This window comes from Hyla sarda, chromosome 2, assembly GCF_029499605.1.
Source record: "Hyla sarda isolate aHylSar1 chromosome 2, aHylSar1.hap1, whole genome shotgun sequence".
Lineage (NCBI taxonomy): Eukaryota > Metazoa > Chordata > Amphibia > Anura > Hylidae > Hyla > Hyla sarda.
The window spans coordinates 438,694,895-438,720,596 of record NC_079190.1 but is presented as its reverse complement, the minus strand read 5'-3'; the positions used below and the strand labels follow the sequence as shown (position 1 = coordinate 438,720,596).

General features: G+C 42.9%; 1 protein-coding gene across 4 annotated transcripts in view; it reads right to left on the bottom strand.

Moving 5' to 3' along the window:
* Positions 1–25,702, bottom strand: part of CTPS2 (CTP synthase 2) — a 358,316-nt gene that overhangs the window by 201,906 nt on the left and 130,708 nt on the right. For all 4 annotated transcript variants that reach the window (XM_056559224.1, XM_056559228.1, XM_056559225.1 and 1 more), the window contains exon 9: positions 8,403–8,554. In XM_056559224.1, coding sequence (XP_056415199.1) covers positions 8,403–8,554 — 152 coding nt within the window. The remainder of the gene's footprint in view (positions 1–8,402; positions 8,555–25,702) is intronic.

The window sequence follows — 25,702 nt, the reverse complement described above, 5'->3', positions numbered from 1 at the left end:
GTTTTTCCGTTTTTGCACTTTCGTTTTTTCCTCCTTACCTTTAAAAAATCATAACCCTTTCAATTTTCCACATAAAAATCCATATTATGGCTTATTTTTTGCGTCGCCAATTCTACTTTGCAGTGACATTAGTCATTTTACCCAAAAATGCACGGAGAAACGGAAAAAAAAATCATTGTGCGACAAAATCGAAAAAAAAACGCCATTTTGTAACTTTTGGGGGCTTCCGTTTCTACGCAGTGCATATTTCGGTAAAAATGACACCTTATCATTATTCTGTAGGTCCATACGGTTAAAATGATACCCTACTTATATAGGTTTGATTTTGTCGCACTTCTGGAAAAAATCATAACTACATGCAGGAAAATTTATACGTTTAAAAATGTCATCTTCTGACCCCTATAACTTTTTTATTTTTCCACGTACGGGGCGGTATGAGGACTCATTTTTTGCGCCGTGATCTGAAGTTTTTATTGGTATGATTTTTGTTTTGATCTGACTTTTTGATCACTTTTTATTCATTTTTTAATGTTATAAAAAGTTACCAAAATACGCTTTTTTGGACTTTGGAATTTTTTTGCGCGTACGCCATTGACCGTACGGCTTAATTAATTATATATTTTTATAGTTCGGACATTTACGCACGCGGCGATACCACATATGTTTATTTTTATTTTTTTTTACACTGTTTTATTTTTCTTATGGGAAAAGGGGGGTGATTCAAACTTTTATTAGGGAAGGGGTTAAATGACCTTTATTAACACTTTTTTTTTACTTTTTTTTTGCAGTGTTATAGGTCCCATTGGGACCTATAACACTGCACACACTGATCTTTCATCCTGATCACAGGCGTGTATTAACACGCCTGTGATCAGCATTATCGACGCTTGACTGCTCCTGCCTGGATCAGCTTTGACCGCCGCTTCTAAAGGGTTAATACCGCACATCGCCGCGATCTGCGATGTGTGGTATTAGCCGCGGGTCCCGGCCGTTGATTAGCGCCGGGATCCACGCGATATGATGCGGGATCGCGGCGCGATCCCGCTTCATATCGTGGGAGCCGGCGCAGGACGTAAATATACGTCCTGCGTCGTTAAGGGGTTAATAAAATTCAGCATCAATGACATATGGTCAATGGAGGAGATTTATCAAAACCTGTGCAAAGGAAAAGTTGACCTGTTCCCCATAGCAACCAATCAGATCGCTTCTTTCATTTCTCAGAGGCCTTTTCAAAAATGAAAGACATAATCTGGTTGCTATGAGCAACTGGTCAACTTTGCACTCTGCACAGGTTTTGATAAATCTACCTCAATGTGCTGTAGCTTTAGCCGGTAGCTGAAGAGCTGATTGTCCACATTGCGGCTCCTTTCTCACTATAGAGTACAAGTTTTACACAGGCTTGTCATAGAGAGACCAGGATATTTACATTTCCATATGGAGAGAAGCCACAATAGTGTAAGTGAAACGGAACACGTCCACCCTGTAAGATTAACCCATTTTTTAATTGCAAATTCCAAAATGACTTAAAAAATCCAATAATAGAATTAAAGAGGTCATCCACGATTAGAGAAACAAGGCTGCATCCTTTCAGAAACTATGCCACTCCTGTCCATAGGTTGTGTAAAGTTTTTCAGCAGAGATCTATACTTGACCAGATTATTTTTTAATCCAAAGGATAGGGGATAAGATGTCTGATCGCGGGGGGTTGCGCATCTGTGCAGCATCAGGCGTTTGTTTACAATGCTGGGTGAGGGCGGTGGGGTCATGCCGTCATGGCCACACCCCTCGTGACATCTTGCCCTGCCCCCTAAATGCAATTCTATAGGAGGGGGCGTGGTGGCCCCCTCAGTGCAAGTCTATCGGAGGGGGCATGGTGTGACGTCACAAGGGGCATGGCCGTGACATCACAACCCCCCGCCGCCCGCACCCAGCTTTCGAAACAAAATGTTCCCAATGCTAAGGCAGTGAAGTACCCCTTTAAGGCCAAGTTACCCATCGCAAATCCACAGGAAAATTTTTATGCAGATTGTGCTATGGATAATGAAATCCACAGTGTATTTGCTGTGGATCTGTTACGTGTGACCCTACCCTGAAAGTTCATGGCATTTCCACAACAGAATCAGCATGTTGCTACTTTGGAAACATTTCTGAAAAGGCATTCACTTATTATGTACTGTAATCAGCTGTAGATTTTGTCCAATCAAATCTGTAGGAGTGATCTGCAGCAAACTTCCATGTGTGAACCAGGCCGAAATTTGATTGTTATCGCATTAATAAAATGAATGAGCTCTGTACAGAAAATAATTGAACTTCAAAGGCATCCTAGAAAGTCATCATTTATCATTGAATGACAGGACATCCCTTCGGTAGGGCATAATAATATAATTCCCCTAATTTGCCTTTGGACTCCATTTTTGTCCTTGTTGTCATGTGAATTGATAAGAGGAACAAAGTAATAAAAATCAATTTACCATAAGAATAAAGAATCTGTTAACTGAGAAAGTGGCCCTGAGCATTACTTTAAATTGTCCAATGCCTTCCCATAGCAGTAGAGAAGCTGGGATTATCCGCTTGTGAATTGAGATAACTTTACAGATTTTGCAATGAAAAGTCATATGTCAGCTTTTTACCAGTGATGGCACAGCGCATTAACAGTTAAAACAGAAAATTTAAATGCAGTGCGGGAAGAAGTGTGGAGAACAGCACTGCTCAGACAGTTTTCGGCATGAGAAAACCCATTTAATTGAAATCTGTTTAGCAATGATTAATCCAAGAGAGTTCTAATACATAAGACTGTTTTTTTTTCGCTAGTGTTCTTATTAAGACACCTGCTAGAATTCTCAAATGCCCATCTCTGCCCGGCTACCTCACAGACACTTTCTTCTAAGCTTCTAAGAAGATGTAGTATGTATTGAATGCCCCCAACAACGTAAATGGGTTCTCTAGCTGAGAAAGGCCACATTGAATTCTGATTTAACAAAGGGAATCCTCTGTTCAACATCCCCATCTCTTGGTCAGGGTGGAAAGCAGTCAAAAAGGGCATTTTTCCCTTTGGAGGACCCATTACAATTTATAATACACAGATAATCCATTGATTTGAATGGGCACTATGTAATGCTTACTAGCTCCTGAGGTGGCACTGTAGGGAAACTAAACACTTACTGCCATGTTTTCTGTAGATTACAGCTGATTGCTCTGGGTCCCAGCAAGGGTACACAATGTGATCTAACAAGGACTAGGGTCACATGTAGCGCAGCAGGAAATATGTTGCATATTCTGCTTTGAGCAGATACACAGGGCTACCCTGTCGCAGCCTTATGTGTGCAGGTTTGGACCAGCGTGTCACAGTCACAGTGAGCTGAGTAGCCCTGTGTGTCTGCTCATAGCAGATTTCCCACAGCATGAACAATGTGTGACCCTACCCTAAAAATGTATTACAGGAAGTAACTGTACTCAGGCAGGTGGTAAAAATAAAAAAAAATAAAGCTATACTCATCATTATCGCACTATTATGATAGAACCCCAGTACCTTTATGCAGCACTTACAGGGTCCGCTTGTGTAATTGCCTGGTAATTATTAAAGGAGAAGTATCATGCCCAAAAACGTATCACTTACCCACAGCATAGGGCATAAGTTTTAGATGGGGGGGGGGAGTCTGACCGCTGGGACCCCCTGCGATCACCTGTATGGGGCCCCGGCTCTCCTAGTGGTGGCAGACATGCCCCCTCCCCTGCAAACTAAAACGTATCCCCTATCCTGCGGCTAAGGGATAACTTTTTGGGGAGGATTTTTCTCTATAATGCCAAACCAGCGGGGCCGGGCTCCATCAGAACAGCGGAAGCAGCAGGGGAGCAGAAAGGTAAACATAGCTTCATTTATGACCTGCTTGAGCACAATTAAACATAAAAGTTACTAAGCAGAATACCCATTTAATGCCATCATTGCAACTGAGTGTCATCATAAAAATATGCCATCAAGAAAGCTATCATGTATCAAACAAGGACACAAAACAGGATCCTACTCTGCAATATCTTAATAGCACAGAAGCAGCAGCAATGAGCAGTAAAAGTAGTGAATCCAGCACAGGGGTTAGACATAACAACTACTAGACCTCTTAGCTGCTTCTGTGTAAGTCTCGAACTCCTCATTTTCATGATGCTCCCCTTAGACTCGTTTGGGCAGCATGCAACCTGATTTGTCAGTTAGTTAAAAGTCCTTCTTATCGCTTTAATCAGACTTTTATCAGGAATGATGAGTTCATGGGGGAGCGCCTGATAACGGGAAAAGAGACATTTTTTTTCTAATACGATATACAGTGTTATAAATGTTCTTATTTTCGCTAGTATCATTGATTTGTGCAGAATTTGTTGAAAAGTTACCAAACATTTGTGGTTATGTTCAGGAGGGGAGTATTGATGCAGAGAGGCCTAAATCAAACCTGCAATTAAATGCACATCTAATCAAATCTGTAGACTTTGATGTAAACTGGCTATACATTTGGAAAGGGTGCTCCCTTGGTTAGAGTTACCATAATACAAATTTGAAAAACAGTAAGCCCTAAAATCTGTGCATTTCTTTTCCATAATGTCTGAATTGGGCTTTAAAAATCCCATTTGCTTGCACTGCACTGTAGTTTGATGTAGATTTTCAGTGCGGAATACACAGCTTCATAGGGACACCAATTCATATCATTAAATAATATGTACTATGAAAATAATACTGCGCAACCACTGCTGGAGTGTTCTTGTCACAGAAGAAAAGTAACATTTCAGCAGCTTTGATTTCATTTATAACAAAATGGCAGAGGCAATATATCTCTATGATGATGACACAACCTATGACTTTCTGGAAAATGTCTTGGAATAATTTTCATTTGCTAGGTTTACACTGCTGTTGTTTTACAACTCCCTCTGAAGGAAATGCAAAAATGTTATTGTGCTGTATCATCTATATTGGTTAAAGGGGTACTTCCGTGGAAACCTGTTTTTTTATTTTTTTATCAACTGGTGCCAGAAAGTTAAACAGATTTGTAAATCACTTCTATTAAAAAATCTTAATCCTTCCAGTACTTTTTAGGGGCTGTATACTATGTCCTGACCACAGTGCTCTCTGCTGAAATCTGCTGTCCATTTTAGGAACCTTCCAGAGCAGCATATGTTTGCTATGGGGATTTTCTCTTGTTCTGGACTGTTCCTAAAATGGACAGCAGAGGTCAGCAGAGAGCACTGTGGTGAGGACATCACAGGAAATGCATTTTTATTTCTCTTTAGTATACAGCCCCTAAAAAGTACTGGAAGGATTAAGATTTTTTAATAGAAGTGATTTACAAATCTGTTTTACTTTCTGGCACCAGTTGATTTAAAAAAAAAAAAGTTTTCCACGGGAGAACCCCTTTAAGTGCTTCTGCTTAGACAGACACTCCAACCATGGCAAAAACAATCTGTGCAAACATGCTTTAATGTAAAATGATCAGGGCATTCATTGGACCAGCAATGTATATTTATATGCAGTCAGGTCCATAAATATTGGGACATCTACACAATTCTAACATTTTTGGCTCTATACACCACCACAATGGATCTGAAATGAAACAAACAAGATGTTTAAAGGTGTATTCCAGGCCAAAACTTTTTTTTATATATCAACTGGCTCCGGAAAGTTAAACAGATTTGTAAATTACTTCTATTAAAAAATCTTAATCCTTCCAATATTTATTAGCTTCTGAAGTTGAGTTGTTGTTTTCTGTCTAACTGCTCTCTGATGACTCACGTCCCGGGAGCTGTGCAGTTCCTATGGGGATATTCTCGCATCATGCACAGCTCCCGGGACGTGACATCATCATTGAGCAGTTAGACAGAAAATGTCAGAAGCTAATAACTATTGGAAGGATTAAGATTGTTTAATAGAAGTAATTTACAAATCTGTTTAACTTTCCGGAGCCAGTTGATATATATAAAAAAAGGTTTTGCCTGGAATACCCCTTTAACTGCAGAATGTCAGCTTTAATGCGAGAGTATTTACATCCAAATCAGGTGAACGGTGTAGGAATTGCAACAGTTTGCATATGTGCATCCCACTTGTTAAGGGACCAAAAGTAATGGGACAGAATAATAATCATAAATCAAACTTTCAATTGGTTGCAAATCCTTTGCAGTAAATTACAGCCTGAAGTCTGGAAGGCATAGACATCACTAGACCCTGGGTATCATCCCTGGTGATGCTCTGCCAGGCCTCTACTGCAACTGTCTTCAGTTCCTGCTTGTACTTGGGGCATTTTCCCTTCAGTTTTGTCTTCAGCAAGTGAAATGCATGCTCAATGGGATCCAGGTCAGGTCACTGACTTTGATATTGCATAACATTCCACCTATTTTCCTTAAAAAATTATTTGGTTGCTTTTGCAGTTTGCTTTGGGTCATTGCCCATCTGCCCTGTGAAGCGCCGTCCAATGAGTTCTGAAGCATTTTGCTGAATATGAGTAGATAATATTGCCCGAAACACTTCAGAATTCATCCTGCTGCTTTTTTCTGCAGTCACATCATCAATAAATACAAGAGAAGCAGTTCCATTGGCAGCCATACATGCCCATGCCATGATGACACTACCACCACCATGCTTCACTAAAGAGGTGGTATGCTTAGGATCATGAGCAATTCCTTTCCTTCTCCATACTCTTCTCTTCCCATCACTCTGGTACAAGTTTATCTTGGTCTCATCTGTCCATAGGATGTTGTTCCAGAACTGTGAAGGCTTTTTTAGATGTTGTTTGGCAAACTCTAATCTGGCTTTGGTGTTTTTGAGGCTAACCAATGGTTTCCATCTTGTGGTGAACCCTCTGTATTCATTTTGGTGAAGTCTTCTCTTGATTGTTGACTCTGACACACATACACCTACCTCCTGGAGAGTGTTCTTGATCTGGCCAACTGTTGTGAAGGCTTTTCTTCACCAGGAAAATAATTCTTCAGTCATCCTCCACAGTTGTTTTCCTTGGTCTTGCGAGTCTTTTGGTGTTGCTGAGCTCACCGGTGCATTCCTTCTTTTTAAAAATGTTCCAAACAGTTGTTTTGGACACGTCTAATATTTTGTCTCTCTCTCTGATGGGTTTGTTTTGTTTTTTCAGCCTAATGTTGGCTTGCTTCACTGATAGTGACTTTGGATCTCATCTTGAGAGTTTACAGCAACATATTCCAGATGCAAATAGCCCACTTGAAAAGAACTCTGGACCTTTTATCTGCTCATTGTAATTGGGATAATGAGGGAATAACACACAACTGGACATGGAACAGCTGAGAAGCCAATTGTCTCATTACTTTTGGTCCCTTAGCAAGTGGGATGCACATATGCAAACTGCTGTAATTCCTACACCGTTCCCCTGATTTGGATGTAAATACCCTAAAATTAAAGCTGACAGTCTGGAGTTAAAGCTTCATTTAATTTCAAATCCATTGTGGTGGTGTATAGAGCCAAAAATGATAGAATAGTGTAGATGTCCCAATATTTATGGACCTGACTGTATCAGGGGTAATAAGTACAGTAATTCACCTTTCTTTACATCTTCATCCAAAGTTATGCCAGAGTGTAATATGTATGCCATATGTATGTGTGGTGACCCAGTACAAGATGTTGTTCTGTCAGGTAAATATTGCCTCAAGTACTTCCAGTGTCACTCGTCTGGGCCCAATACTCCAGGATATATTGTATTATGTTATTCTGTGATTCAAGTTTATGTAAATGGTAACGGTGTTATTGTGAATTTAAGGGAGTTAATTCAGAGTAAACCATGTGATCCTGATGTCCAATGAGATGCCCCCCTAGCCCATTTCTTATATAGTGTACAGAAAGAGGAGCTAGGTAGTTAGAAGAGAGGTGTGTAAGCTGAGGTACACTGTGGAGAGGAGTTAAGAGAAGTCTGTGATGATCTGAAGGAGTCCTGAGGAGAAGCCAAAAGCCTGTAACCTCGCATCTACAAGTTGGGGGGGGCGGAGTTGTGGCGTCACGATACTCCGGTCCGTAGTCATGACCCGGCAGACTTTGAGGCTGCAGCGCTGCATGCAGCTCCCAGAGGTGGGTTCTGCGTGCGAGTTAGCAGGGGTCCCCGAGGCAGCGCCCCCGTGATCAGTCATCTTATCCCCTATCCTTTGGATAGAGGATAAGATGTCTTAGGGACAGAGTACTCCTTTAAGCTTGTCCTAATGTTGGCTATAAGCAGCCAGTATATACTAATTTTACTGGATGGAAATTCATGTTAAGGGGTTTGCACTTTATTATTCATCTTCAGCAGCAAAGCTAATTTTAAACCAAAAAAAAGAAACAAGAAGTATAAAACAAGTGAAAACTATGTTATGGCTGCACTGCTAGAAACACAGGTGAATAATATAGGAAGGAATAATGTGGATTACTATACCTGTCAGCCATTCTCTTCCATTTCAGAAGCTGCACAGTAGGTTTATCATCCACAGGAAGGTTCAGTCTGTGTTTAAAATATGTGATAATTCCTTGTTCCTCTAATAAAATGGGTACACGATATGTTGAGGACACATCATGGATGAATATGACCTAAAAACAAAGTTTTACATTGATAAAACATATAGTATAATAATTACTGTATGTATCAGTATTTAACCTTTACAGTAAAATAATGAGGCATTCTGTAGGGTCTACAGCTGATATCTGAGACTAGGAGATGAAGCTTTAGAGTTACTACTAGAGCTGCCCAGTCTTCCAACCTAAACCTTGTGGGAGAGGAAAAGCAAGAATGCCCTTATATCTCTTCTTCATATCCCGACCTCATATTTCATCCTCATCTCTCGTTTTCATATCCTGACCTCATACCCTGTCCTCAGGACCTGTTCTCAGATCCCACCCTGATATATCCTGTTCTCATATCCCGTCCATATATCCCATCCTCATAGCCCGTCCTAATATGCCGTCCTCATATCTTGATATTGTATCCAAACCTAATATCCAGTCCTCATATCCCTTTGTCATATCCCGTCCTCATAGCATTTGCTTCTTTCACGTCTTGATATCCCGTCCTCATATCTTGATCTCGTATTCAAACCTCATATCCCATTCTCATATCCCGTCCTCCTATCCTGTATTCATATCTCGTCCTCATATCTTGATCGTCTATCCAAACCTCATATCCAGTCCTCATATTCCTACCTTATATCCTGTTATCCTATCTAATCCTTATATCCCATCCTCATATTTTGTTCTCATATCCCAAATTCATATTCAGTCCTCATATCCTGTCCTTATATCCAGTCCTCATATATCATATTCATATGCCAACCTGTGTTTAAGCGTCATTGTTGCTTTTCCTCTCCCATAAGGCAGGAATATTGGGCAATGCTGAATACTTTAGAGTAAAATGTAAAATTTAAAAGCAAGTTTGCAAATAATCTTGATAAAAGACTCCAGAGTTACAGACTAGAGACCATTGTGTTCCTTCTGTCTCTACTTGTTAACCTACAGTAAAGGAGGCAGCTAAGGAAGTGCAGTTCCAAGACTGCAGGATCAGACCACTTGGGAAGGAAATGCATTAATCTGCACAGAAGCTATATGAAATCTATTTGACTTGAAATATTGTGAGGTATACACACTTTTTACTCAGTGGATAGACTTGGTGTAACTAAAATGTGGTATACTGTGCATAAATGATGGGCTTTTAAGTCCAAATGATAAATCAATGGCTATTAAAAAAAAAAAATTTCCACAAATGCAGTAGTGTGCAAAAAATGCTCTATATGAAAAGTCACTAAGAAAAGGCCCAGCAAAACTTGCTGAGACTTTTTTAGGGACAATTTTACACCCAAAAAAGGGTAAAGACCATGACGAATGTGCTCCATATCTCACATGCTTCTGCCATCATCATCATCTTCACCTAAACCTGATCTCTCCAAATCAGTCTATAACGTTACATTGCCATCTACTGTAGACATAACATCTAGAGTCATAGTTGATCTTTAATCTCTACTTTCTTCCTCCCATCTAATCTATTGCTAAATCCTGCCACCTTCAACTAATGATATATACAGTCATGGCCGTAAATGTTTGCACCCCTGAAATTTTTCAAGAAAATTAAGTATTTCTCACAGAAAAGGATTGCAGCAACACATGTTTTGCTATACACTTGTTTATTCGCTTTGTGTGTATTGGAACTATACCAAAAAAGGGAGGGAAAAATAGCAAATTGTACATAATGTCACACCAAACTACAAAAAAGGTTTGCACCCATAACTTAATATTTAGTTGTACACCCTTTGTAAAAAAAATAACTGAAATCATTCGCTTCCTTTAACCATCAATAAGCTTCTTACATCTCTCAGCCAGAATGTTGGACCACTCTTCCTTTGCAAACTGCCCCAGGTCTCTTATTGGAAGGGCACCTTTTCCCAACGGCAATTTTGAGATCTCTCCACAGGTGTTCAATGGGATTTAGATCTGGACTCATTGCTGGCCACTTCAGAAAGCTCCAGTGCTTTGTTGCTCCTTTTGACGTATGTTTGGGGTCATTGTCATGCTGGAAGACCCAAGATCTCGGACGCAAACCCAGCTTTCTGACACTGGGATGTACAGTGCGACCCAGAATCCATTGGTAACCGTCAGATTTCATAATGCCTTGCACACATTCAAGGCACCCAGTGCCAGAGGAAGCAAAACAACCCCAAAACATCATTGAACCTCCACCATATTTTAATCTAGGTACTGTGTTCTTTGTAGGCCTCATTCCATTTTCAGTAAACAGTAGAATGATGTGCTTTACCAAAAATCTCTATTTTGGTCTCATCTGTCCACAAGACGTTTTCCAGAAGGATTTTGGCTTACTCAAGTTCATTTTGGCAAAATGTAGTCTTGCTTTTTTATCTCTGTCTCAACAGTGCTGTCCCCTGGGTCTCCTGCCATAGCGTTTCATTTCATTTAAATGTTGCCGGATAGTTCACGCTGACACTGATGCTCCCTGAGCCTGCAGGACAGCTTGAATATCTTTGGAACTTGTTTGGGGCTGCTTATTCACCATCCGGACTATCCTGCGTTGACACCTTTCATCAATTTTTTTCTTCCGTCCATGCCCAGGGAGATTAGCTACAGTGCCATAAATTGCAAACTTCTTGATAATGTTGCACACTGTTGACAAAGGGAAATCTAGATCTCTGGAGATGGACTTGTAACCTTGAGATTGTTGATATTTTTTCACAATTTTGGTTCTCAAGTCCTCAGACAGCTCTCTTCTCCTCTCAGTTCTCTTTCTGTTGTCCATGCTTAGTGTGGCACACATAGACACACAATGCAGGTGTGATATTTTATATTGCAAACACCTGTTACTTGCCCCAGGTTCGTTTAAAGGAGCATCACATGCTTGAAACAATCTTATTTTTCCACAATTTTGAAAGGGGGCCAGTAATATTGTCCAGCCCAGTTTTGGAGTTTGGTGCGACATTATGTCCAATTTGATTTTTTTCCTCCCTTTTTTTGTTTCATTCCAATACACACAAAGGGAATAAACATGTGTATAGCAAAACTTGTGTTACTGCAATCCTTTTCTGTGAGAAATACTTCCTTTTCTAGTAAAATTTCAGGGGTGCCAACATTTACGGCCATGACTGTATGTTTCTTGACTTATAAGGTTCAAAACAATTCCCACTAGTTTATGAACTTTCCACATCGCTGCAACAGCATATTTCTCATGTCTCATCACTATTTAAAGGGGTACTCCGCTGGAATTTTTTTTTTTAATCAACTGGTGCCAGAAAGTCAAACAGATTTGTAAAATCTTAATCCTTCCAGTACTTATAAGCTGCTGTATGCTCCATAGGAAGTACTTTTCTTTTTGAATTTCCTTTCTGTCTGAAAACAGTGCTCTCTGCTGACACCTCTGTCCATTTGAGGAGCTGTCCAGAGTAGGAGCAAATCCCCATAGCAAACTCTGGACTCTATCCTGCTCTGGAAGGTTCCTGATATGGACAGAGGTGTCAGCAGAGAGCACTGTGGTTAGACAGAAAGAAAATTAAAAAAGAAAAGTGTTACAGAGCTGGATGTGGATCCTCTAGACTGTGTGGCTGATAATCTAAGGTGCCGCTGGTCTTCACCAGAGCCCGCCGCAAGGCAGGATGGACTTGCTGTGGCAAGTGACACCCAGGTCGCTACCCCCGACACGGCTTGAGCACACAGGTAGCTGGGAAGGCAAGATACTGAAGGATAAGGCAGTAGCGTTGTCAAACATAGCAGAAGGTCAGGGCAGACGGCAAAGGTGTGAAGTAAAATAACATAGCGGGAAGGTCTGGATACACAGGTAATGCAAATAGGCAAATATGGAATGCTTAATCTCAGGCTAGGGGAACTGAAGATCCGGCAGGGAAGTGTGGGAGGTGCAGGGACTTTATAATGTAGTGTCAGGTGCAACAACCAGCCCCACCGTTAGACGGAGACACAGGGACACTGCACTCACGGCCAGAGCTTGCCGCCGGAGCACAGAGTGTAACAGTACCCCCCTTTGGTCTCCCCTCCTCTTGTGGTTCAGAAATTTTTTGAGAAGGTCCTGGTCCAAGATATTGTCCTGTGGTTCCCAAGACCTTTCATCTGGACCGAATCCTTCCCAATCCACAAGAAAGAAGCGTTTTCCTCTGACCAGCTTGGAATCCAGGATTTCTTTAACAGCAAAAACATCAGGGGTACCAGAAATGGAGGAAAGTGAGATGTCCTTTTGAGAAAATCATTGTGGATGACAGGCTTCAAGAGGGAGACATGGAAGGAATTCGGGATCCAGACAGAGGAGGGCAGGTGGAGGGAATAAGCCATGGGATTAAGTCGTTTTTTGACTTTATAGGGACCCAAAAAGCATGGACCCAGTTTATAAGAGGATACCTTAAAGCGGATATATTTGGAGGATAACCACACTTTGTCCCCAGGAGAGAACTCAGGAGGAGGGTGTCTTCATACGGATCGTGGCATGAAGAAGGGAGTGATGAGTCTTCTGCCAGATGGAGGCGAAATTCCGCACCAGTTCGTCAGCCATAGGTACTCCGGAAGAAGAAGAAGACAAGGGAAGAGGAGGACGAGGATGAAGCCCATAGACCACAAAGAAGGGGGAATTTCCAGTGGATTCAGAATCCCTATGGTTGTAAGAAAATTCGGCCCAGGGTAGTAAATCGGCCCAGTCGTCTTGGCAAGCAGAGACAAAATGGCGAAGATAGTCCCCCAGGACCTGGTTCACCCTTTCGACCTGACCATTGGATTGGGGGTGGTGAGCCAAGGGGAAGTCCAATTCAACTTGGAGACGAGAGCAGGGGGCCCTCCAGAACTTGAGACGAACTGGACTCCCCAGTCGGAGACAATATGAGTAGGCAATCCATGGAGACGGAAGATATAACCAAGGAATAGCTTGGCAAGCTGCGGTGCAGATGTTAAACCTGGCAAGGGCACAAAATGAGACATTTTATAAAATCTGTCCACAACAACCCAAATGACTGTATTGCCGCCAGAAGAAGGAATGTCAGTAATAAAGTCCATTGCTATGTCGGTCCAGGGCAGCTCAGGAACTTGCAAAGGATGTAGTAGACCAGCAGGCTTGGCACGAGAGGTCTTGTCCCGGGCACAGACTGAACAGGAACGAACGAAGTCAATGACATCTTGTTTTAGAGTTGGCCACCAGTATTGTCGGGAGATGAGTTGTAAGGACTTACGAATACCAGCCAACAGAGAGAAATTACCCCATTTCAAGACTCGGAGTCTTAGGCGGGGAGTAATGTAGGCCTTCCCAGGAGGCAGGTGCTGAAGACTTGCTGGTGCTGTGGAAATGAGACAATTAGGAGGCACGATATGTTGAGGGTGAGATTCTTGGTCTTGTACTTCAGAGGATCTAGAGTGCATCAGCCCGAAGATTCTTCTCTGCTGGACGGAAGGGAATAAAAAAGTCAAATCTGGAGAAGAACAGAGACCAGCGAGCCTGTCGAGTATTGAGACGATGGGCAGTCTGTAGATATAGCAAGTTCTTGTGGTCAGTATAAATAGTAAGCGGATGTATAGAGCACTCCAAGAGATGGCACAATTCTTCCAAGGCCAACTTAATAGCCAAGAGCTCGCAATCTCCAATTCTTCTCCAAGAAGAAACCGCAGGTTACAGTTCTTCCTTTGGATGATTTTTGTGTCAAAACTGCACCTGCACCAACTGAAGAAGCATCCACATCCAAAATAAATGGCTTGCCTGGATCTGGTCTTGACAACACAGGAGCAGTCGTGAAGGCGGATTTTAACTGTTTGAACGCTTCTTTGGCCTCAGGAGTCGAGACCTTTGGATTAGAAGTTTTCTTGGTAAGAGAGACAATGGCAATGGGGCAACCATGGTGGAGTAGTGTGGAATAAATTGCCGATAATAATTGGCAAAGCCGAGGAAGCGCTGAATCGCTTTCAAGCCAGAAGGTCGAGGCCAATCCAGTAAAGCGGACAACTTGTTAGGATCCATTTGTAGACCTTGACTGGTAACAATATACCCCAGAAACGGAAGGCTAGTGTTTTCAAAGTATACGTTTCAAGTTTTGCATAGATATGATTGTCTCGGAGGCGCTGTAAAACTTGCGGAGCTGAGAATAATGAGTGTGGAGATTGGGCGAGTAGACAAGAATGTCATCCAAATAGACAACAACACAGGAGTATAGGAGGTCATGAAAAATGTCATTGACAAAATTCCTGGAAGAGTTTGGAAGAGTCCAAATGGCATCACCAGATATTCGAAATGTCCGTCACGAGTATTAAACGCAGTCTTCCACTCATCCCCTTCTTGTATACGAATCAAATTATAGGCCCCACGAAGGTCTAGTATAGAGAAGATCCTGGCACCCCACAGACGATCATTCAGAGATTAAAGGAAGTGGTTAGTGGTTCTTTATTGTAATTTTATTCAAGCCTCGGTAGGCGATGCGAGGTCGCAAAGACCCGTCTTTCTTTTCTACGATGAAGAATCTGGCTCCAGAAGGGAAAGAGGACTTCCTGATGAATCCCATCTAAAGATTCACCCTGAAATACCATGAGAAAAGCCTGGAGATTGGTTGTGAGAGCATCACTGCGATCCCAAAGCAGAGTTGCCCAGGCCAAAGCCCTTACAGTTAAGAGACTGATGACGAAGGCCACCTTTGCTTGTTTTGTAGGGAACTGTTCCACCATAAGTTCAATGTGCATGGAGCACTTGGAGGAGACTGTAGCAGCGGGAGGCAGCACTGGAACAGGAGGAAGCTGTGGTTTTGATGGTTGCTGCTGAGCAGTTAGCAACTGCTGTATCATGGCGGAAAACTGCTGTGCCTGCTGGGCCAACTGCTGTGACTGGAGTGCCACGGTAGAAGCGAGATCTGGATTATCTGTCAGAGGAGCCCCAGCGGGATCCATGGCCGGATCTTGCTGTTACAGAGCTGGATGTGGATCTTCAAACCTGTGTGGCTGATGAATCGGACCGCATCGAGGAGCAGAGTTTAAGGTGCCGTGGGTACACTCACATAGGCGGAGGTTTACAGTAAGTATCCGGCTGCAAGTTTGAGCTGCGACAAATTTTCTGCCGCAGCTCAAACTTCCAGCGAGAAACTACTGTGAACCCCCGCCCGTGTGACTGTACCCTAAAAACACTACACTACACTAACACACAATAAAAGAAAAAGTAAAAAACACTACATATACACATACCCCTACCCAATAAAAATGAAAAACGTCTGGTACGCCACTGTTTCCAAAACGGAGCCTCCAGCTGTTGCAAAACAACTACTCCCAGTATTTCCAGACAGCCACTGACTGTCCAGGCATGCTGGGAGTTTTACAACAGCTGGAGGCACCCTGTTTGGGAATCACTGGTGTAAAATACCCCTATGTCCACCCCTATGCAAGTCCCTAATTTAGGCCTCAAATGCGCATGGCGCTCTTTCGCTTTGGAGCCCTGTCGTATTTCAAGTCAACAGTTAAGGGTCACGTATGGGGTATCACCGTACTCGGGAGAAATTGTGCTACAAATTTTGGGGGGTATTTTCTGCTATTACCCTTTTTAAAAATGTAAAATTTTTGGGAAAAGAAGCATTTTAGGTAAAAAAAAAAATTTTTAACATATGCAAAAGTCGTGAAACACCTGTGGTGTATTAAGGTTCACATTACCCCTTGTTACGTTCCCCGAGGGGGTCTAGTTTCCAAAACAGTATGCCATGTGTTTTTTTTTTTTTTTTGCTGTTCTGGCACCATAGGGGCTTCCTAAATGCGGCATGCCCCCAGAGTAAAATTTGCTTTCAAAAAGCCAAATGTGACTCCTTTTCTTCTGAGACCTGTAGTGCGCCAGCAGAGCACTTTTCACCCCCATATGGGGTGTTTTCTGAATCGGGAGAAATTGGGCTTCGAATGTTGGGGGGGTATTTTCTGCTATTACCCTTTTTAAAAATGTAAAATTTTTGGGAAAACAAGCATTTTAGGGAAAAAATGTTTTGTTTTTTTTACATTTTTTTTTTACAATACCTATGGGGTATTAAGGTTCACTTTACCCCTTGTTACGTTCCCCGAGGGGTCTAGTTTCCAAAACAGTATGCCATGTGGGCGGTTTTTTGCTGTTCTGGCACCATAAGGGCTTCCTAAATGCGGCATGCCCCCAGAGTAAAATTTGCTTTCAAAAAGCCAAATGTGACCCCTTCTCTTCTGAGACCTGTAGTGCGCCAGCAGGGCACTTTTCACCCCCATATGGGGTGTTTTCTGAATCAGGAGAAATTGGGCTTCAAATTGTGGGAGTTATTTTCTGCTATTACCCTTTTTAAAAATTTAAAATTTTTGGGAAACCAAGCATTTTAGGTAAAAAAAAAAATTTTTTTTTTACATATGCAAAAGTCGGGAATCACCTGTGGGGTATTAAGGTTCACTTTACCCCTTGTTATTTTCTCCGAGGGGTCTAGTTTCCAAAATAGTAGGCCACCCCAAAAACCATTTGTCGCTCCTTCCCTTCTGAGCCCTCTACTGCGCCCGCCAAACAATTAACATAGACATATGAGGTATGTCCTTATTCGAGAGAAATTGGGTTTCAAATACAAGTAAACATTTTCTTCTTCTTACCCCTTGCAAAAATTGGGTCTACAAGAACATGGGAGTGTAAAAAATGTTATTTAGAATTTTCTCCTTCACTTTGCTGCTATTCCTGTGAAACACCTAAAGGGTTAAAACACTTACTGAATGTCATTTTGAATACTTTGAGTGGTGCAGTTTTTATAATGGGTCATTTGTGGGGTATTTCTAATATGAAGACCCTTCAAATCCACTTCAAAATTGAACTGGTCACTGAAAAATAGTGAGTTTGAAAATTTTGTGAAAAATGTGAAAATTGATGCTGAACTTTGAAGCCCTCTGGTGTCTTCCAAAAGTAAAAACTCATAAATTTTATGATGCAAACATAAAGTAGACATATTGTATATGTGAACCTAAAAATGTTTTATTTTGAACATCCATTTGAATATCCATTTTCCTTACAAGCAGAGTGCTTCAAAGTTAGAAAAATGCAAAATTTTCATTTTTTTCATCAAATTTTGGGATTTTTCACCAAGAAAGGATGCAAGTATCGACAAAAATTTACCACTATGTTAAAGTAGAATATGTCACAAAAAAACAATCTCGGAATCAGAATGATAAGTAAAAGCATTCCAGAGTTATTAATGTTTAAAGTGACAGTGGTCAGAATTGCAAAAAACGTCCGAGTCCTTAAGGTGAAAAAGGGCTAAGTCCTTAAGGTGAAAAAGGGCTAAGTCCTTAAGGGGTTAATGCTGGTTCATGAATTGACCGTCTGGTCCATGCAGCTTTATGTCATAAAAAAGAGGCTGGTCTCATGAATAAAACTAGCATTGTGCATGGATTGTGTCACTCCGCCCATTCCATTTAGATTGAAAGCTTTTTTAGGCAAGAGCCTCTCTCCAATTTTTCATGGGTGTTTATTTGTTTTCATACATTTACTTGTTCGTCACTACTCTAATTGTAAAGCACTGGGGAAGAAGTTGAGACTATGTAAATTCAGGTTATTATTATTATGATTATTATTATTACTGCTACACATCATTTTTAATACTTTAGAGTAATAACAAAACATACAGGAAGCTTTGATCATACATTTAAAGTGCATCAGTCATCAGGAAATTCAATACTAAACTGCTAACAGTTTCACAGAGCTGTCAATAATAAAAGAATACTAATAATACCTTTATTGGCTGCTGGTGTATTTAGTTTGCAAACAATGCTATAACGTGCCACGTTCATGTGTCAAAGAGGCCTTACCTCTGCTGCAACACCTCTCCACTGTGCTTCCCCGCCCTCTGTCTGTTTGATAGACAGAGCCTAGGGAACCTGTGCATGGGCTGTGGCTTCCTATCAGGGCCATCATCAGGGCAATACAGGCAGTACTGCTGTCAGGGGCTCGGACCAGGAGCACTGTGTACAGGGGCCTGCTGCTGCCGGTTCTGTCACTTTCCTCCCACACTGCATATTTGTAAAAAGAACAAGCCCCTTGCAAAGCAGTAGGCCTTTTTCTTTTTACTTAGCTAAAATCTTGGGGGCCCATCCCCTCGCCCTGCCTGAACTTTGCAGAGCCTACCTGCTCCTAGGCTCAGCAGTTCCCCACACATGGGCAAGAAGATGTATGGGCTTCTCTCCTGGCCCCCGCCACTCAGTAAGTTCCCCGGCCTCCTGCTGTACATATTAATACTATATACAAAAAGAATCCAATCTGACACCTTACTTTACTGCTTGCCATCATGGCTACATTGTGTCTCCATATGATCCTAACATTATAGCGGAATACTCAAAATACTTATCAACCACACACAAGGAAAGGAGTATGGTGCTAAATGGCTATGTTGTGAGATTACCATAACACTGTGGCTAGCTGTTTGTGAACTAATATTTCCTGTTTGACTTTTCTTTATTTGACTACAAATCCCACAATGCCATCTTCCTCCCTCCCACACATCAGCCACCCCACCCATTGAAGCATACATGAGCTGCATCCATTCAAATCAGTGTGGTTTTCAATCAAGGTGCCTCCAGCTGGTGCATTAGTTGCAGATTGATCCCTCCACTCATTGAAGCAGACAGGCTCCCTGTCATCAGCTGACTAGTGAGTCAGGTCTCGGCTGCATTGCAAGCTGGGAAAAATCTAAGACAACAGTCATTGCGTATGCTGTTAAAAATAAATAGTGGAGTGAAAATCACAGAAGAATTGTGAGAAAACAGTCACACACAGGTACAGACACTATATTATGAACTACACTAACTTTAAAGCCCCTGTAGAATAGTCAAATAAAAAAATTCCTGGAATACCCCTTTAAGTCTCAAATGTAACACTTTAGATTCGGTTTCCAATGTGGAATAGTCCGAGCAATTACGTCTCAGACACACACATTCTCCATAGGGGATATTGCGAACCACATGATTAGAATGACATGAATCTGCTTGCAAAATTGTTTTACCAGCCGTCTCTTTCCTATAAGTTTGTACTAATACCTTAGTTTAATTCTGGTGTGTACTGGCACATAACATGATGTCCAAAAATGGAAGTTTACTTTTAGTAAAAATTGCAGTAAACTTTAAGTTAAGTTGGTTATCATTAATATATTCCACAAAGTTGTGGAAGCAATCTTCACTACCCCTCCATACCAAGTCAAGGTCGTGTTATGGATAAAAAAAAAGGGTTAATGTCAGTAAAAATAAATAACTCCTCCCAAAAAATGATATAAACATTATCAAACGATGGGGAATATTTCTCCCCCATCAAAGCTCCCCTGATCTGAAGTAAGAAACTACCATTAAACATAAAAAAAATTAAAATTATGGGATATCAAAAATTCGGAAGCCATTAAAATGAATTCCTTCAGATCATGGGGGTATGTGCTGTGAACATCCAAATGTCGGGAGAGAGCCATTAAAGGAGATGTCCAGTGTGGACTATTCTTATTCCATACTGCAAAAAAAGAGAAAACAAACTTTCACTTACCTTCCTACATTCCCCGGAGCTCCGCAACAGCTGATTGGTCAGCCGGGCTGTCTTCTTCCTACTTCCTTTAGCCCGGGACGTCACACGGCGCTTCAGCCTATCACCAGCGCAGCGATGTCCCACCTCAGTGATAGGCTGAAGCGCCGTGTGACGTTGAGGGCTAAGGAAAGTAGTAACTAGACAGCCCAGCCGACCGATCAGCTGTTTCGGAGCTCCGGGGGAACATAGGAAAGTAAGTGAAAGTTATTTTCTCTTTTTTTGCCGCCCGGGCAGGATGGAATAAGAATAGTCCGCACCGGACATCTCCTTCAACCCTTGTTGCCACGGTATGGAGGGGTAGAGTGAGGTGAAACCACATGTTGCCCAAGAATAGTCCTCCGACCATTCCATTTGATCCATGATTTGCAGTACATGTCTAGTATCTTTGAGAAAAGTCGGGGTAACCTTAACCATAGGCTGTAAATATGAATCTATTTAGTCTCCCAGTCTCTCCCCAAGTGAGCCTATTCCGGCTACGATGGGTCTCAATGGGGGTTGAAACACCCCTTTGTGTAACTTGGAAAGAAAGTGGAAGACTGGCATGATGGGATTATCCACAAACATATATTCTTTAAGCTTGTTATCAATTACCCCCTCGGCATAGCCATCATCTAATAATTTACGGAGGGTCACTTGACAATTTTGTATATGTGGAATTATCATTTAGCAGCTCCATATTGAGCTCGGAGTAGAGAACAGCATTAATTAGGACAACTGACTCCCCTTTGTCGGCATTACTTATAATTAAATCTTTGAGTCCCCGTAATGCTGATCTCTCCTCCAACCTAAGATTGTCATGCATCTTCTGAGTGTTCACCTTATTATGTAGAGTAACCAACTCTTCATCTACTACCTCCTGGAATTCATCCAGGGCTGGAGTCCTAGGCATCAGCAGATAAAACAGCGGATTGGGAATATGAAACGCATTACCATTATCTGAACTATCACCAGACTCCACACTTAAAGTTTGCAAAGAAAATAAGGTGTATTGATCAACAAAATCGGTACAGATAGCATGTCCAGATTCAATAACAGCGGTATCCATTTTAGCATTAACATCATTACATAACAAAAAGTGTCTCTGAAAGGTAAGATTTTTAGCCCACTTATTAACATCTAAGATGGTAAAGAACAAGTCAAAGTTACATGTAGGAACAAAACCAAATCCACAATTCAAGACAGCTTCTTGTGCAGTAATGATGCAACTGGACAGATTCACAACAGAGAGACTTACTTGGCCTCCCCCTGAGACCTCAGATGGTATCTTTTGTCGTCTGTGTTTGTGGCCAGGACGTCTCCTGCGTCGTTTGGGCGATGTCTGTGTCTCTCTGTTGTGAATTTGTCCGTTACATCATTACTCCTGTGCAAGAAGTTGTCTTGAATCGTGGACTTGGTTTTGTGCCTACATGTAACTTTGACTTGTTCTCTACCATCTTAGACGTTAATAAGTGGGCTAGAAATCTTACCGTTCAGAGACACTTTTTGTGATGTTAATGCTAAAATGGATACCGCTGTTATTGAATCTGGACATGCTATCTGTACCAATTTTGTTGATCAATACACCTTACTTTAAGTGTGGAATCTGGTGATAATTCAGATGATGGTAATGCATTTCATATTCCCAGTTTTATCCGCTGATGTCTAGGACTCCAGCCCTGGATAAATTCCAGGAGTTAGTAGAGAAAGAGTTGGTTACTCTACATAATAAGGTGAACACTCAGAAGATGCATGAAAATCTTAGGTTGGAGGAGAAATAGTGCCCCGGTCACACTGAAAAAACTGAAGAGGACCCTTGGGGACCTATTAGGGGGTCGGGAAGAATTTTTTTTTTTTTTTACTTTTTATAACTTTTCTTATTTTTTTTAGTCCTGCCTTTCCCTGATTAGTAATCTGTCCCTGCTCTAAGAATTTTTTTTTAAAACTTTTTATAACTTTTCCTTTTTTTTACTCCTACCTTTCCCTGATTAGTAATCTGTCCCTGCTCTAATGTGGCTTCTTCTTTCCTGAGGGGGCTCCGATCAAGGCAGAGGGGGGTCCCTGGCTCCTTCTTGCAGCTCTGCCCGCCGAATGAACTCAGATTGCTGGCAGAGCGGCAAGAAGGGGACATTAACCCCTCCCCTGCTGGCTGCTTGTCACGATTCGGCTGGCTGGAGGTGGATCCTCTGTGCCAGAGAGGGATTGGCGTGGACCGTGCTGGTGGACCGGTTCTAAGTTGCTACTGGTATTCACCAGAGCCCGCCGCAAAGCGGGATGGTCTTGCAGCGGCGGTAGCAACCAGGTCGTATCCACCAGCAACGGCTCAACCTCTCTGACTGCTGAAGATAGGCGCGGTACAAGGGAGTAGACAAGAGCAAGGTCGGACGTAGCAGAAGGTCAGGGCAGGCAGCAAGGATCGTAGTCAGGGGCAACGGCAGGAGGTCTGGAACACAGGCTAGGAACACACAAGGGAACGCTTTCACTGGCACAATGGCAACAAGATCCGGCGAGGGAGTGCAGGGGAAGTGAGGTATAAGTAGGGAGTGCACAGGTGAGAATACTGATTAGGCCTGCTGCGCCAATCAGTGGCGCAGCGGCCCTTTAAATGGCAGAGACCCGGCGCGCGCGCGCCCTAAGGAGCGGGGCAGCGCGCGCCGGGACAACACAGACGGGGAACGGGTCAGGTACGGGAGCCGAGATGCGCATCGCGAGCGGGCGCGTCCCGCATCGCGAATCGCATCCCGGCTGGGAGTAATATCGCAGCGCATCCGGTCAGCAGGTCTGACCGGGGCGCTGCGAATGAGAGAACGCTGCGAGCGCTCCGGGGAGGAGCGGGGACCCGGAGCGCTCGGCGTAACAGTACCCCCCCTTTGGGTCTCCCCCTCTTTTTGGAGCCTGAGAACCTGAGGATAAGACTTTTGTCCAGGATGTTGTCCTCAGGTTCCCAGGATCTCTCCTCAGGGCCGCAATTCTCCCAGTCGACCAAGAAGAATCTTTTACCTGACCGTTTTGGATGCTAGAATCTCCTTCACAGAAAAGACGTCAGAAGATCCGGAAACTGGAGTGGGAGAAACAACTTTGGGAGAGAAGCGGTTAAGGATGAGTGGTTTAAGGAGAGAGACATGGAAGGCATTGGGAATACGGAGAGAAGGAGGAAGAAGGAGTTTGTAAGAGACAGGGTTGATCTGGCACTTGATTTTGAAAGGACCAAGATAGCGTGGTCCCAGTTTGTAACTGGGGACACGAAAGCGGACATATTTAGCGGAGAGCCATACCTTGTCTCCGGGAGCAAAAATGGGGGGAGTTCTTCTTTTTTTATCAGCAAATCTTTTCATCCGGGATGAAGCCTGTAAAAGAGAATTTTGGGTCTCTTTCCATATGGTGGAAAGATCACGAGTCACTTCATCCACAGCGGGCAAACCAGAGGGCAAGGGAGTAGGGAGGGGAGGAAGAGGGTGACGGCCGTACACCACGAAAAATGGGGATTTAGCAGAAGATTCGGAGACTCTGAAGTTGTATGAGAATTCGGCCCATGGTAGAAGATCTGCCCAGTCATCCTGGCGGGAGGAAACAAAATGCCGTAAATAGTCACCCAGGACCTGATTAACTCTTTCTACTTGCCCATTGGATTGGGGATGATAAGAAGAAGAGAAGTTTAATTTTATCTTGAGCTGTTTACAGAGGGCCCTCCAGAATTTAGACACGAATTGGACGCCTCTATCTGAGACGATATGCGTGGGCAAACCGTGAAGGCGAAAAATGTGTATAAAAAATTGCTTTGCCAACTGAGGCGCTGAAGGAAGACCAGGAAGAGGAATAAAATGTGCCATCTTGGAAAATCGATCAACGACCACCCAAACAACTGTGTTGCCACGGGATGAGGGCAAGTCCGTAATAAAGTCCATACCAATCTGTGACCAAGGCTGTTCAGGAACAGGCAGAGGATGAAGGAGACCAGCAGGCTTCTGGCGAGGAGTCTTATCCCGGGCACAGACAGTACAGGCCCGCACGAAATCAATAACATCAGTCTCCAGAGTCGGCCACCAATAAAATCGAGAGATGAGTTGCAAGGATTTTTTGATGCCCACATGGCCTGCGAGGTGGGAGGAGTGTCCCCATTTGAGAATCCCGAGACGCTGGCGTGGAGAAACAAAGGTCGTCCCTGGAGGAGTTTGCCTGATGGAAGCTGGAGAAGTGGAGATCAGACAGTCCGGAGAAATGATGTGTTGCGGAGAGACCTCTACTTCAGAGGCATCAGAAGAACGAGAGAGGGCATCGGCCCTAATGTTCTTGTCAGCAGGGCGAAAATGGATTTCAAAGTTAAAAAGGGCAAAGAACAACGACCACCTAGCCTGGCGAGGGTTCAGTCGTTGGGCAGACTGGAGGTAGGAGAGATTCTTGTGATCAGTGTATATGATAACTGGAAATTTTGATCCCTCCAGCAGGTGCCTCCATTCCTCAAGCGCCAATTTAATGGCCAGTAGTTCTCGATCCCCGATGGAATAGTTTCTCTCCGCCGGGGAGAAGGTCCTAGAAAAAAACCCACAAGTAACAGCATGCCCGGAAGAATTTTTTTGTAGAAGGACAGCTCCAGCTCCCACTGAGGAGGCATCTACCTCCAATAGGAAGGGTTTAGATGGGTCAGGTCTGGAGAGCACGGGAGCGGAAGAAAAGGCAGACTTGAGATGTTTAAATGCGTCTTCCGCTTGGGGGGACCAGGACTTGGGATTGGCATTTTTCTTGGTTAAAGCCACGATAGGAGCCACAATAGTGGAAAAGTGTGGAATAAACTGTCTGTAATAATTGGCGAACCCCAAAAAAAGTTGGATAGCACGGAGTCCGGAGGGGCGTGGCCAATCTAAGACGGCAGAGAGTTTATCTGGGTCCATTTGTAGTCCCTGGCCAGAGACCAAGTATCCTAGGAAAGGAAGAGATTGACATTCAAAGAGACATTTCTCCATTTTGGCATAAAGTTGATTGTCACGAAGTCTCTGAAGAACCATGCGGACATGCTGGCGGTGTTCTTCTAAGTTGGCAGAAAAAATCAGAATATCTTCCAGATAAACCACAACACAGGAATATAGGAGATCACGAAAAATTTCATTAACAAAGTCTTGGAAGACGGCAGGGGCGTTGCATAGGCCAAAGGGCATGACCAGATACTCAAAGTGTCCATCTCTGGTGTTAAATGCGGTCTTCCATTCGTCCCCCTCCCTGATGCGGATGAGATTATAAGCACCTCTTAAGTCCAGTTTGGTAAAGATGTGGGCACCTTGTAAGCGATCAAAGAGTTCCGAGATAAGAGGTAAGGGGTAGCGTTTTTTTACCGTGATTTTATTAAGTCCGCAGTAATCAATACAAGGACGTAGGGAGCCATCTTTTTTGGACACAAAAAAAAATCCAGCTCCGGCAGGAGAGGAGGACTTGCGGATAAACCCCTTTTTTAAATTCTCCTGGATGTACTCCGACATGGCAAGAGTCTCTGGAGCAGACAGAGGATAGATTCTGCCCCGGGGTGGGGTAGTACCCGGGAGGAGGTCAATAGGACAGTCATAAGGCCTGTGAGGAGGCAAAGTCTCAGCTTGCTTTTTGCAAAAAACGTCAGAATAGTCCATATAAGCCTTAGGAAGACCGGATACAGGGGGAACCACAGGGTCACGGCAAGGAGTACTGGGCACCGATTTAAGACAGTCCTTGTGACA